Source organism: Dromiciops gliroides, chromosome 1, assembly GCF_019393635.1.
Source record: "Dromiciops gliroides isolate mDroGli1 chromosome 1, mDroGli1.pri, whole genome shotgun sequence".
NCBI classification, from domain to species: domain Eukaryota; kingdom Metazoa; phylum Chordata; class Mammalia; order Microbiotheria; family Microbiotheriidae; genus Dromiciops; species Dromiciops gliroides.
Genome location: NC_057861.1, coordinates 33,225,407 through 33,240,708, shown reverse-complemented (window position 1 = coordinate 33,240,708; position 15,302 = coordinate 33,225,407). Strand labels below are relative to the sequence as shown.

At 41.7% G+C, this 15,302-nt stretch overlaps 1 protein-coding gene across 1 annotated transcript in view; it reads right to left on the bottom strand.

Moving 5' to 3' along the window:
* DNAH10 (dynein axonemal heavy chain 10) overlaps window positions 1-15,302 on the bottom strand; it is a 139,153-nt gene that overhangs the window by 68,709 nt on the left and 55,142 nt on the right. The window contains exons 26-33 of the mRNA XM_043979641.1: window positions 13,650-13,803; window positions 12,003-12,236; window positions 8,565-8,687; window positions 6,725-6,958; window positions 4,054-4,277; window positions 2,052-2,321; window positions 1,758-1,941; window positions 166-300 (exon numbers count right to left, since the gene is read on the bottom strand). Coding sequence (XP_043835576.1) covers window positions 166-300; window positions 1,758-1,941; window positions 2,052-2,321; window positions 4,054-4,277; window positions 6,725-6,958; window positions 8,565-8,687; window positions 12,003-12,236; window positions 13,650-13,803 — 1,558 coding nt within the window. The remainder of the gene's footprint in view (window positions 1-165; window positions 301-1,757; window positions 1,942-2,051; window positions 2,322-4,053; window positions 4,278-6,724; window positions 6,959-8,564; window positions 8,688-12,002; window positions 12,237-13,649; window positions 13,804-15,302) is intronic.

The following is a 15,302-nucleotide window of genomic DNA, read 5'->3' as shown; positions in this document are numbered from 1 at the left end:
TATACATGTCTATCTTCCTTTTTCAAATTTAGTTCTTGCTTTTAATTATCCAGATTTTTTTTTTCACCAGAGCAGGGCAGACAGTGCCATGCACTATACTTGGAAGTCACTGATGTGCTCTTGCTATCTATCATGGCGAAGAGAAAGGATTGCCAAATTTCTTACTTTGTAATCCATGCCTTCTCCACAGTTGGTTACAACACAAAGCAAGCCCAAGGCTTTGGCGAGGTCTTTGGTGGTCTCTGTTTTGCCTGTCCCTGCCGGACCTGCTGGTGCCCCACCCAAATACATGGACAATGCCTGTCAGAAGCCAAGCACAAAAGGAAAACATATTTGTATTGATGCAAAATATAGATGGATGTTGGCTGACAACAAAAATGTATTCTGGAAGTTTAGTAACATGGCCACAGATACGCTCCAGGTATATATAGAGGGAAACTAATTTAATTCTACTCTTACAATCGTGATTCTCTAATAGACCCTCTAGGAACCAAAAATCTCCCTCTTATTCTGTCCTTCCATTGCAAGGAAGAAGCAAGCATTTATTAAGTGCCTACTACATGCCAGGACTGTGCTAAGTGCTTTACAAATAGCTCATTTGCTCTTCACAATAATCCTGAGAGGTGGGTGCTATTATTATCCCCATTTTTACAGATGAAGAAACTGAGGCATTTAAGTGACTTTCCCAAGGTCACAGATAATAGGTGTCTACAGCTGGATTTGAACTCAGATCTTACTGACTCCAAGTCTAGTGTTCTATCCGCAGCATCAACTAGGAATAAATGTTGTCACACCCTTGAGTTCAAAGAATTAACTTTACAAGTACAGGATAGGGGAAGCATGGTTAGAAAGTAGTTTGTCTGGGGAAAAAAAAAATCTGGATATTTTAAAAGACTGAAAACTCCACATGAGTCACCACTGTGACATGCCACTCCAAAAGGGAGCATGTTCTTGGCGATGAGAGATGCGTTAAGAGAAAAACAAAGGTTCCAGGAATAAGGAAGTCTAGCACCACGGTATTCCTCCTTGCTCAGACCATATGGGAGTACGTGTTCAGCCCTGGATACTACAGACTAAGAAGGAGGTTGATGAACTTGAGAGTGTCCAAAAAAGGGCGTCAGGTGGTGAGAAGCCTCAAATCTATGCCAGGGACAGGCTAAAGGAAGTGGCCATGTTCAGCCCAGAGAAGAGAAGGCTCATGGGGCCCATGAAAGTGGTCTCAAGTGCCTGAAAGGCATCAATGACCTACAAAGGAAAGCCTGATCAATCAATATCTGTTTATCAAGCACTTATTACATGCCAGGCAGTGTGCTGAGCACCAGAGATACAAAGAAGCAAAAACTGTCCCTGCCCTCAAGGAGCTTATATTCTAATGGGGTCCACAGCATGGACATAAAAAAGAATGAAGATACATGTATAAATACAAGATAACCTTAGAGGGGAAGAGGCCAGGAACAAGATGTGAAAATGCAACCCTATGGTCCTACAGACTAATAATGGCGACGAGAGAGAGAGAGAGAGAGAGAGAGAGAGAGAGAGAGAGAGAGAGAGAGAGAGAGAGAGAGAAGAGAGAGAGAGAGAGAGAGAGAGAGAGAGAGAGAGAGAGAGAGAGAGAGAGAGAGAGGCAACTCATGGATGTAGATCGATATCACAGGTTGCCATTATCAATTAAATAACTAGCTAAATGTTAGTTAAATAGTCTATTAAATAGTTTAGAAAGTTAGAGTCAGATAGGTGTGTGTATCTCCAACCTGTACCTGGGTAAGTGTCAAGTAGATGCGGTCTGTGGTTGGCGTAATGACCAAGCGTCCATTCAAACCCATATACTCATAACCGTAGCCAAAAGTTCCAGTACATTGACGGACATTCAATTCATCTGGTTCTCGATCCCAATAAAATCGCAATTGACTTTCCCATTCGAATTCCCTAGCTTCAAGAATACTGGGGGAGAAAGAGTCAACAGAGGAGGTGAAGAAGAAAAGGGGAAGCAGGGAGGGGATCAAAGAACTGGGAGGAGGGAAAAGAATCCATTCTTTTCTGAAGGTCCTTACCTGCCTCTTATAAAGGAATCCACGATGTCTCTGGCATGTACATCAATGATGAGGACTGTATTGTATTTTTTTCGGTCATTTTTGCTTAATGGTTTGGTGATCTGAGTTACCAGTTCATCAATCTGCTGGTGCATTTTCTGGCCATAGGTTTTCATTGCCTGTTTTTCTCCTAGCTTTACTTTCCGAAAGACGTCTTCCACCTCCCAAGTCCACCACACTTGGCTGGCAACCAACACCACCATGCCTTGGTAGAGCAACATCCATTCGACTCTATCAGAAAGGCAAACCGGAGAGATCCATGCTGCAGCCAGTCCGACTTAATATGCTTATATTTCATCCCCAATAGGTCTTCCCCATCTCCTTCCAATCTAAAATTACTTTTTATTTGCTTTGTATTTATTTTGCATATAAACATAAATGAACATGTTATCATCCCCAAGGGAGAACAAGTTCCTTGTCTCATTCCTGACTTTTTGTCCCTAGTGCCTGGTAGAGAGTCAGCATGTAGCAGGCACTTGATAAATGCTTGCTGATTGCTTACTGAAGAACACAGATGCCTCTAAGCTAGCCTAACAAGACCATAGATCTAGAAATGGAAACTTAGACACCATTTAGTCCAACACCCTCATTTTAGAGATGAAGAAATTGAAGGCCAGAAGCGACATGATTTGTGGCAGAAGCAGAACTTGAATCCAAGTCCTTGGAGTCCAAATCCAGAATTCTTTTCAGCATAGCACGCAGCTTTGAGGAAGGTGGTAAAACCAGTGGGAATTATTAGGTGCTTATGTGAATGCTTAGAAAAGCAGAAAGTAGGGGCAGCCAGGTAGCACCAGCCCTGGAGTCAGGAGGACCTGAGTTCAAATCTGGCCTCAAACACTTGACAACTTACTAGCTGTGTGACCCTGGGCAAGTCACTTAACCCCAATTGCTTCACCAAAAAAAAGAAAAGAAAAGAAAAGCAGAAAGTGTGAAGGAATGAATTTAAGGACAAATTCTTCCATCTATATTTAAAATACTATGGGCTCGGGGCAGCTAGATGGTGCAGTGGATGGAGCACCAGCCCTGGAGTCAGGAGTACTTGAGTTCAAATCTGGCCTCAGACACTTAACACTTACTAGCTGTGTGACCCTGGGCAAGTCACTTAACTGCCTCACTAAAAAAAAAAAAAATACTATGGGCTATGAGAGCTACTCTTCACAATGCTAGAGTCATTGTATATGGATTCCTAACCTTTTTTGCATTATGGACTCCTCTGGCCATCTGGTGAGGCCTAAGGAACCCTTTTCAGAATGATGCCTTTAAATGCATAAAATAAAATTTGTAGGATTACAAAGGAAGCCAGCTGCCTATGTTGAAATACAGTCACCAAGATATGGGGAAAAAAACGAATTCACAGACCTCAGGTTAAGAACCTGTGCTGTGGATGTCCTCTGGGGACATCTTCAGAAAAGTGCCTCAAAAATAAAAAAGTGAGAATGTTCTCCCCCTTTAGTATGAGATTGTGTGTGTGGACCCCTCCCAAACACTGTATATAGCTCTCATCCTTGACCATCAAGAGGGTCAGACCAACTGGAAAAGGTCCAGGGAAGGCATTGAAATGGCTCACCGTGTGTGTGTGTGTGTGTGTGTGTGTGTGTGTGTGTGTGTGTGTGTGTGTGTGTGTGTGTGTGTGAAGGAGGCTTTCATAGGGAGACAAAAGGAGAAAATAACAGCTCTCTCATCTAGAAAGATAAAGGCTCAGACAAGTTGCCTGGAGATAGCTTGATGACCCTGTATGCCCTAAGATATGACTAAGCTAAATTAGCCTCATTGTAAGTTTAATTTCTGTTAATTTGGTAAGTTGTTACCTAAAGGTATACATGATATAACCTATATTGAACTATTCCATTTCCAATCTGCTTCTTATGTTCTGTCTATAAATTAATTCCAATCCCTTATTGTTCATGACAGCGATTAATAAATTAGGATGATAGGTTTGTATGTTTCAAGGTTATCACATCACCTGCTTCTATCTTCACAGTATCTAAAAATAGCTTCTTTGGTAATTAATCTATTTGTTCTTCTCATTTCGTGTAAAACTGATGTCATCCAGTCCTCCACACGGCCTTCAGCACGCACTATCTTACGGAATTCCATCATTTCTCTTTCCGCTGAAATCATTGCAGTCACCAGCTTTTCACCACTATCACCATCTTGAAATCTCAGGGATGCTATATTATCATACATCTGGAAAATACCAGGGGAAGAAAGCACAGCCATATTTGTATTATGTTACAGAATCACAGGACATCCTGTGGTATCCAAATATGTTCTTCAACCATCAAAGATTCCCTTGGGAAGAGGGGTACAGCAATAAATGCAAAGTGGCAATCATAAATATATAATCAGATATTAGTGGTCTGAATATAACCAGGAGGCTATCATTAAAAAGAAAGGAATTTTGCACATCTGTTGCATAAAAAGCCCAGGGGTTTTTGTTTGTTTGCTCGCCCGGGCAAGACAGGGAAGAGACCCAGGCTCAAAAGCCAGCCAACAAAGAGATCATAAAAAAGGGGGAAAGGACCCACATGTACAAAAATATTTATAGCAGGTCTTTTTGTGGTAGCAAAGAATTGGAAATTGAGGGGATGCCCATCAATTGGGGGATGGCTGCACAAGTTGTGGTATATGAATGTGATGGAATACTATTGTGCTATAAGAAATGATGAGCCAAAAAAAAGAAAAAGAAAAGAAATGATGAGCAGGTGAATTTCAGAAAAACCTGGAAAGACTTATATGAACTGATGCTGAGTGAAGTGAGCAGAACCAGAAGAACATTGTACTTAGCAATAGCAACATTGTATGATGATCAACCATGACAGACTTAGCTCTTCTCAACAATACAATGATCCAACACAATTCCAAAGGACTCATGATGTTTGAAAATGTTATCCACATCCAGAAAAGAACTATGGAGTCTGCAGATCAAAGCATACTATTTTCACTTTTGTTTTTTGTTTTTTCTTTCTCATAGTTTTTCCTTTTTGTTCCTATTTTTCTTTTACAACATAATTGATGTGGAAATTTGTTGAACATGATTGTACATGTATAACCTATATCAGACTGCTTGCTGTCTTGGGAAGGAAAGGAGGGAGAAAAATTTGGAACTCAAAACCTTACAAAAATGAATGTTGAAAAATATCTTTACATGTAATTGGGAAAAATAAAATACTATTAAGTGAAAAGATAAAAGGTTTAAAAAAATCAAATGGGGGCTCTGTTTAGGAAACCTAGTGACTGTCTTCTCCTAGGGACTTCACCATACTGGTACCAGGCTTAGGAGGATAACTGATTAGTTATAATCCTAGTACAAAGCTCTTGAGGTACACATAGGCACCACTGCAGACACAAAACAGGTTTTTTTTAAAATGTTAATGTTATCAGAATAAAATGAAAGTTCTGAAAAAGAGAATAATGTCAAAACCAACCTAATTATATTCCCTCCTGTGGAAGGGAAATGTCTACTTAGGCACCATATTAAAATTATATCAAAATAGAACTTTTCTCCCCTAGAAAACACCTTAAGGCAACGAATGGTGATGATAGCTTCAGAACAGCTTCATTTTCACTCAAAGCAAATGAGAAGAAAAGCCAAACGGAATTCTGAGAAAGAAGAGAGCTCTCATTTGACACTGCACTATGAGTTTAATGGAAAGATATGTGATCATAACAACTTCGGCAATAACTCTCAAATATTTTCCTAGGTGCAGAGTTGTTCACCCTATCAATAAAACTCCATTGGAAGGGGCAGCTAGGTGGCGCAGTGTATAGAGCACCAGCCCTGGAGTCAGGAGTACCTGAGTTCAAATCCGGCCTCTGACACTTAACACTTACTAGCTGTGTGACCTTGGGCAAGTCACTTAACCCTAATTGCCTCACTTAAAAAAAAAACCTCCATTGGAGGTGGTATTTTAGAAACTAGTACCTCCCCCCCCCCAAAAAAAAAAAGAAGGCAGAAGTAACACTTTTTAAAAATGCACAGTGGCAGCTAGGTGGCGCAGTGGATAAAGCACTGGCCCTGGATTCAGGAGGACCTGAGTTCAAATCCAACCTCAGATATTTGACATTTACTAGTTGTGTTACCTTGGGCAAGTCACTTAACCCTCAATGCCCTGCCAAATGGAGGAGGGGGGGAAATGCACAGAAGAGAGCAGGAAGAAGTTCAGAGGACAGCACAGACAAGCAGGATAATATTAAAAGTAACATGTAACATTTTATTGTGCATTTTTAAAGTAAGAGGCATTAATTGGAGATTCACTTTTTGCATTCTGCTGGGTGATGTCTAGAAGTGCTCTCTTTCTTAGTGTTTAAGTACAGATTTTTTTAAACCTTTAAATAACTGACACCATACTTCACAATATAAGAGTAATTATAAATAAGAACACCAGAGAGAGCAAATAGCAGCTCCGGCACTGATGAGACATCATCAGCTCAATCTCACTGTATTTTTGCCACGTGGAAAACCAGAAATAACTGAGCAGCCTTTCTATAATATGTGCATTCGAATCAACAAATCCAGTCCGTTTCCATTTCCCAGGAAAATGGAAGTAATCGGTTACAGAGTGAGCACAGCATCTCTGACATTGCCTGGAGAGGGCCCCCAGCACGTGACCCTTAGAGGCGGGGAACCTGACCTTGATCATGTGCTCCTGGACACAGAGTGGATCGCTGCTGCCCAGGATGCTGAGCAACTCGTCATCAGAGATGAAGAAGAACCTCGGGAAGGCATTTCTCTTTGAATCCAGATAGTCATTCAAGCTTTTCTGGCATTTCTCAAGCCCATCATTTATGTTCTGCAAGTCGGTCAATCGATTTGGAGCTTCGCAGCATCTCTTAATCACAGGATCTTTTGAGGTCTCGGACATGATCTACCCAAGGCCGAAAAGAGAGATCTCAGACAAGACCCACGAGGTGTTGTAGCTCAATCAAATGCATATGTAATTAATGTTTTTTTAAATTCCATCCTTCGACTTAGGAAGATGATGCTACTGACATGGACTCAGACACTTACTAGTTGTATGACCCTGGTCAAGTCACTTAATTTCTGTTTGCCTTAACCCTCTGGAGAAGGAAATGGAAAACAGTTCCAGTATCTTTGCCAAGAAAACCCCATGGACAGTATGGTCCATGGGGTCACAAAGAGTCAGACACGACTGAACAACAACCTTCTATTGACCAGCTGCCCCTTTGTGGCCAAAGTAGGCATCTTCAAGACCCCTCATTCAGGTGTGGAGTCAGTGACCAGGGGATAAAGCAAGGGAAAACTTAGTGACCACCACCAGGGCCAAACCCACCAGTATATGCAATAACCAATGGAACTGAAGACTTTGTGCCCACAACCAGGTTAGTATCCAAAGAAGATGAGATGCACAAACTCAATTCATTCAAAATGCTTCAAGTTTCAGATCAGTTGCTAAATTCCCAATTCCTTTTTACTAAACACCACACAAACTACAAGAGGCAGCAGCCTAAGGAGTGGAAAGAGAGCTGGCTCAGGACTAGGAAGACCCCGCTCCAAGTCCCACTTCTGAATTCTCCTGGCTGCAGAACCCCCAGTATGCTCCTTAGCCTCTCTTGGATTAGAAGCTGCAAAGCAGTTGTGTTATCTGCCCTCATGAGGGGGACCCTTCACCCATAAACTCACAAATCTGAGCTCTTCCCCCCCCCAGAAAAAAAGCAAGACAAAGAAAAAAATCCACAGAAATGCAGAGTCAAACACACCAAAAAAGAAGAAAATGAATCTCAGATAGTTTTCTTTCTACCCTGATCACGACTAAAAGAGAAGTTGTCTATTTATTGCCCTTTTCTGTATTATTAAGTGATAAAAAATACTTTTCAATCCTCTTTAAGTTCCCATCAGGATTTTTAATCCCTTTATAATAATTTATTTCCTCTTCTCATTGTCCATTTTTCCAGCTCTGCTTTTTTTTAAACTTTATATTATTTCATTATGGTCTTTCTAGATTTCTTTATATTCCTCACACTTGTTGATCTTAATGTAATTATAGTGTTCAAGTATATTAATGTTTCACAATTTATTTAACTAGTCTCCTAATGTTGAACATTTAGGTTGCATCTTTTAAAAATTACATATAATGCTACTTTGAAAAATCTTTTCACACATAGATTTCTTTTTTACTTTTGCTTTTAATAATACTTTTAGGATATCCCTTCCCCCCCCACCCCGCCATTAATGGAATCACTGGGTCAAAGGGTATGATTAGATTAGCACCTCTTACTATATACTGCCAGATCACTCGTCACCAAGTTTCTATGACTTTACAATTCCACCAGCAATGTATAAGTGCATCTTTTTCTACACAAACTCTGAGCAATGAGTTTGGTTGCTTTAAATTCTTTATTTGCCAATTTGAGTGGATTTGAAGTGGTACATAAAAGTTGCTTGAATGTGCATCTTTTTAATTATTAGCAAGATAATAATAATTAACTATTAATCATTATTAGGTTACTTGCCCTTTTAAAGACTCTGTCGATGTTGTCAAATTTCTTTGCCTCGTCTGGTAGCTGTGCTCGTATATCCCCACCAATAAATATGCTTTCAAGATACATCCACTTCCTCTGGACCAACATCCAAATCTAGAAGTATCCGACATTATTACTAGCACAGAACTATGTATTCTGTATATTCACAAAATGAATCTAGTAAAGTATAGATAGTAATAAGGCTATGATAAGTATTAATACAATAAGTAATGAATGATAATGATGATAGCAGACATGTATATAGGACTTCAAGATTAACAATGCACTTTACATAGATTATTTCATTTGGGCTTCTCAAGAACCCCTTGAGATAGATGTTATGAAACAATGAGTTTATTTATTGGTACTTTGTGACCATAAAACTCCATTAGACATTTTATTATTTTATTCTATATTTTCATTTAATTTTTATTTATTTAATTATTTGTTTGTTATTTAATTCAATAAATATTTACTCAACATCTACAAGAGACGAAGTATTGCTGGGTCATAGGCACAAAAAGATGAAACCAAATTCTATCCTTAGGGGTCTTCAAGTCAAATCACAATTGCTAGAGCCAACATTTATAGAGGACTTGCTATGTTCCAGGGACTGTGCTAAGTGCTTTATAATTATCATCTCATTTGATCCTCACAACAACCCTGGGGGGGTAGGTCCCCATCTTATAGATGAGGAAAGTAAAGCACACAGAAGGCAAGTGACTTGCCCAGGGTCACACAGCTAGTAAGTATCTGACAGTAGAACTGAAGTAAATTCTTCCTGATTCTAGGCCTGACACTCTATTCATGGCAGCACCCCAAATAAAAGAGAAAGACATGTACACAAAGAACTATAATACAAGACAGAACATATAAGGAATGATAAATGAGTTCAAAGTGTGATGAGAAAAGTGAGGTGGAAGAAATCACTTACAGCTGGGGGGAAAAGGTGATCAAGGAAGGCTTCCTAGAGGAGGTGACCCAAGTTGGGTCTTGAAGGAAAAAAGGGTGTCCAGAGTGTGAGATAAAGGAGAACACAGTCTAAGAGTGGGGAACAAAAGCAAGGCAAGACAAGAATGGGGGCAGCAATGAGTCCAGTTTGGCTAGAAGACAGAGCATATGGGAGCAGCTCTTATGAAACAAAGCTACAGTGCTAGGCAGTAGCCAGACTGTGAAGTATCTTGCAAATCTTCAGCACTTCTCCACTAGCTACCAAATAAGGTACCAACTCTTGGGTTTAAGGCCTCCTATAATCTACTTCCAACCTACCTGCACAGCCTTAATCTCAAACTACCTCCCTTCAGGCACTCTAGATGTTTATTAACTGACTGACTGATTGACTGACTGACTACAAGATGGAAGAGGTATGGATAAAAAGCAATTGTTCTGGGGCAGCTAGGTGGTGCAATGGATAAAGCACCGGCCCTGGATTCAGGAGGACCTGAGTTCAAATCTGGCCCCAGACACTTGACACTTACTAGCTGTGTGACCTTGGCAAGTCACTTAACCCCCATTGCCCCACCAAAAAAAAAAAAAAGCAATGGTTTTGAAAAAGATCTGGGAGTCTTAGTGGACCAAAAATTCATTATGACTCAGTGATAGGGAGGAGGTATCAGTAAAAGCTTCATGTAGATTTCAGGTAAGCAGAGTTTTGAAAGCAACAAAGGATTCTAAGAGGCCAAGGTGAGATGGGAGTGCATTCTGGTGGGGGGGGGGGGGGTGGTGCAGCTAGTACAAAGACAGTGAGCTGATATATGGACCATACTGTGAACTGCAAGAAGGCCAACAGTGGTTGGACCACACAATGAAGGAAGGAGAATATGATAGTACAGCCTGAAAAAAAAAAAAAAGTAGGTTGGGGACAGGTTATGAAAGGCATTATAGAAGAGTTTATTATGTTTTATCCTGGGGGATGTCCTGGGGAGCCACAGAAGTTTACAGAGTAGAGGAATGACTCAGTCAGACCTGCCCTTAGGGAAATCATTTTGGTAATTAAGTGGAGTGGGGGAGGAAGCTGTCCCTGTGCTTCTACCCTGGGCAGACCACATCTGTCACGTGCCTGGTTATGGAAGCCCTATTTCTTAGGACAGTGGTAAACTGGAAAAGATCCAGAGGAAGACAACCAGGATGACAAAGGCTTTAAGGGCACCAGACGGCCACCAAGGTTCTCCTGGGAGTCAGGAAAAAACTCAAGAGGAATGAGAGAGGGGATGGGGGATGGAAAGGCCTTAGAGGAGGCAGGAAGGGGGGCAGCAAGGGCGCCACTTGGAGGCCAGTCTCAATAGAGAATGCCTCCTCATTTCTGGATGCCTCCAGGCCTTGCCATCCGCTTGGTCACTGACCCAGAAGGACGTCCAGGGTTTTCTGTCAGCACCACAATTGAACTTTCCTATGGGTCTTCTCTTTTTGGAGGGTGAGCTCCTTGAGGGGAGGACTGTCTCAGGGTCTCTATTCATAGTCACCCCCCACTATGTTTAGCCCAGTTCTTGAAACACAGTAATCACCTATTAAATGATTTTCTATTCATTTATTCATCAAGATAAGAGAGAAGGAAGGAAAGAAGGGAGAAAGGAAGGAAGGAAAGGAGGAAGGAAGGAAGGAAGGAAGGAAGGAAGGAAGGAAGGAAGGAAGGAAGGAAGGAAGGAAGGAAGGAAGGAAGGAAGGAAGGAAGGAAGGAAGGAAGGAAGGAAGGAAGGAATGGAGGAAGGAAGGAAGGAAGGAAGGAAGGAAGGAAGGAAGGAAGGAAGGAAGGAAGGGAGGGAGGAAGGAAGGGAGGGAGGAAGGAAGGAAGGGAGGAAGGAAGGAAGGGAGGAAGGGAGGAAGGAAGGAAGGAAGGAAGGAAGGAAGGAAGGAAGGAAGGAAGGAAGGAAGGAAGGAAGGAAGGAAGGAAGGAAGGAAGGAAGGAAAGATGAAGACATGGGTATGTTTAGAGAAATGGAGGAGAGGAGTTGTGGAAAAAAAATCATCTCCTACAGCCTAGATGTTCTCAGTAAAGTAAGTGAGGTCAAGTTCAAATTAAATTGTACCCAAAAGCATAACCATCACACACAGAGAAAACTTAACAGAACACAATTAGCTTACAAGGAAAATGTCATCCCCTCCCCCAATACCAGCACTATAAAAAAATTCCTCTAAGTTCTGAGTTCCAATCTGACCTCAGACATTTATTAGCTGCGTGACCCTGGGCAAGTCCCTTTTCCTGTTTGCCTCAGTTTCCTCCTCCATAGAATGGGAGTAATAACAGCAGCTACTTCCCAGGTGGTTGTGAGGCTAAAAGGAGATCTTTGTGAAGTACTTAGAGCAGTGCCTGGGCATACAGTAGGCACTATATAAATGGGAGGTGGTGGTGGTTATAGGAGCAGTAGTATGCCCTTCATTGCCCCTATCAAACCTCATCACGTGAGCCCCGCCTGGATCTTCTTTCCTTACCTCAATAACTTCACCAATTAAGGAGAGAGTTTTTTCCCATTTGTGAACAGTTGACAGAAAGGGCCCCACAAATCTGCTTCCTGAAATGCTCTGGAGATTGACAGTATTGTCATCGAGGCACTGAATGATGTCATCTACTGCTCCCAAAATGTATCCTCGCTCTTGAGTTCCTTTAAAGTACTTGATGACAGAAAATTTCATATTTTCCCATGTGTCTAATATGTCCTTGACACCCTGTTGGTGGATATAAAAAAAGAATGGGTCAATCGCTCAAGGCTATGAAGTGCCCACTGTGCGCTAGTTGCTAGGGATACACACAGTCTCAACCCCCTGAAGACCTCATGTGGGGGGGTGGGGCACAACACACACATAGATACCATTGTAGGCCAAATGTAAACAAAACAAATCTAAAGTAAGCTGAGGAGGGAGAAGGGGGCCCAGGAAAGGCAGCCTGCCACAGAAGGTCATGCTGGAGCTTAGTGTGAAGGAGCCTGAGGTGAAAGAGGAGGGCCCTCTAAGCAGAGGGACAGCCAGGCTGTCAAAGACCCAGAGATGGGAGACAGAATGTCCTGCATGAACAGGCACAAAGGCCAGTTTGTCTGGACTGCAAAATGGGAGGAATCATGCAGAATACAGCTGGGAAGGCAGGACCAGGCTGTGAAGAGCTTGCAATGCTCACCTCTAGCCATTAGTGTCAGTTCTGACACATTCTTGTTCTATTATTCAGAGCAATCAAAGGTAAAGTTCAATGCAATTCCATTTACCAAGGACGTCTTGAGCCCCTACCATGTGAAAATCACTATGGTAGGTACCAGGGGAAAAAAGTCAAACAAAAATTTTAAAATGTTTTTAAAGAACAAAATTCCTGGGGCACCTAGGTGGCACAATGGATAGAGCACTGGTCCTGGAGTAAGGAGGACCTGACTTCAAATCTGGCCTCAGACACTTAACACTTACTAGCTGTGTGACCCTGGGCAAGTCATTTAACCCCAAATGCCTCAAACACACACACACAAAATTCCTTACCCTCAAGGGAGCTGGGGAAATACAACATGTACAAAAGTAAACATTCAGATCAAGAAATTGTGTTGGGGGCAGCTAGATGGTGCAGTGGATAAAGCACAGGCCCTGGATTCAGGAGGACCTGAGTTCAAATGTGGCCTCAGACACTTGACACTTACTAGCTGTGTGACCCTGGGCAAGTCACTTAACCCTCATTGCCCCTGCAAAAAAAAAAAAAAGGAAGGAAGGAAGGAAGAAAGAGAGAGAGAGAGAGAGAGAGAGAGAGAGAGAGAGAGAGAGAGAGAGAGAGAGAGAGAAAGAAAGAAAGAAAGAAAGAAAGAAAGAAAGAAAGAAAGAAAGAAAGAAAGAAAGAAAGAAAGAAAGAAAGAAAGTGTGTTTTCTGAATGAGTATCAGGAATGATGACAGCTAGGTAGCGCCATAGTGTACAGAGTCCTCATCTATAAAATGAGCTGGAGAAGGAAACGGCAAATCACTCCAGCATCCAGCCAAGAAAACCCCAAATGGGGCCACAAATGAAACAACTGAACTACAACAAAAATCAGGAATAATAGGAATCAAATGGTTTCTCTTAGAACAGAAATACATTCTTCTGGGGTTGTAGATTTGGAAATCAGAACCCTCACCTTCTCAATGGTGATTTCCTTGACAGCAGCAACCACAATCTCTTGGATGACATCTGTATGTTTGTGGAGTTCCATGGCAAACATGTTTTCTAGAGTGAATGTATCTGTCATCTCAAAAAATATGCCAGTCTTTTCCATAAGTTCTTTCCAGTGTCTGAAATTGAACCATTATTTGCACAGCTAAGTCTTTTGTAATTGATGCAAACAGTGTCATTCATTTACACAAATACTAAGTGCCCACTATGTACAAGGCACTGGGAGGAGGGGGAGTGAGTGTGGAAGAGGCTGGAGGCAGAACTGAATGATCATGCAACGATAATTCTTCGGTTAGGAGAGCCGCCATGACTCAAGGGAGTCATACCCAGAGGACCTGCAGGGTGATGTTCTTGTTTACTGTGAACAGTTTCCCTGGCCTCTTCCCTGCTCCTGTTTGCCCCTCAATACCCCAACTCCCTGAAACCATTACCACCAGGCTGGAACCAAAGCTAAACCTCTGATGCTATACTGAGCCCAGTCCAGAAACAGAACCCCTCACCCTCAGTTTCTCACCACCAGGACCCAGTTCAAGAGCAAATGCTAAAATATCATGCTATTTTTAAAAAAAGAAAAAGAAAAAAAAGACAAATATCATGCTATTGGGACCTCATCTACAAGAAAGGCTGCTAACACTAGACCCAATCTGTCTTCTATTGTGCTTGTATATGGGCTTATGATTCAGTGTGTGTGTGTACACATATGTACACACATATATATAGCATGTTTGTACAGAATTATTTGCACATTGTCTCCCTCATTAGACTGTGAGCTCCTTGACTGTCTTTATATTCCCAGCACTTAGCACAGTGCCTCGACATAAACGATGACTTACTGACACAGGTCACACCCTTCACCTCAGCATAACCCACAAGAATTCTGGTCACTTTTGTGAAGCCCTTTTGATCCTAACCACTATAACTTTTCCTAAAACTATTCCCAGTCCTCACTGTCATAGCTAGCCCTTCTATCCCTCAGTGTTCTCCCAGACCATCACTTTTGCTCTGCCTTCAATTTCTTCCCTTCCCAATGTTTATACTATAGTTAATGAGTCCAACTCTACCCTGTCCTCTACTCTCAGATCCCTTGAGTCTTTGTGCTATTGTGATTCATGACTTAAAAAAGGCAACCCTGACCTAGCCCCACCACCCACCTCACTTGGTCTACTGAAGGCCACTAGAAGAAGTTCATCCAGCCAAGAGCCATTCCCCCATGGATCAGTCATCAAAGAATGTGAAGGCATGTAAAATATTAACAAGCATTTGAGAGACTATTCCAAATCACATTTTTTTTTTAGTGAGGCAATTGGGGTTAAGTGACTTGCCCAGGGTCACACAGCTAGTAAGTGTTAAGTGTCTGAGGCCGGATTTGAACTCAGGTACTCCTGACTCCAGGGCTGGTACTCTATCCACTGCGCCACCTACCTGCCCCCCAAATCACTTTTAATAAGAGAAACACACATCAAAAGAACTGATGTTCCACCTCACATACAGCAAATTGGTGAAAATGACAAATTATGTAAATATCAATCTTATAGGAGCTGCAGAAATACAGGCAAGGTTTAACCATTCGGGAAAGTAATTTGGAATTAAGCTTTTTAAAAGTAACCAAAATCCTTTG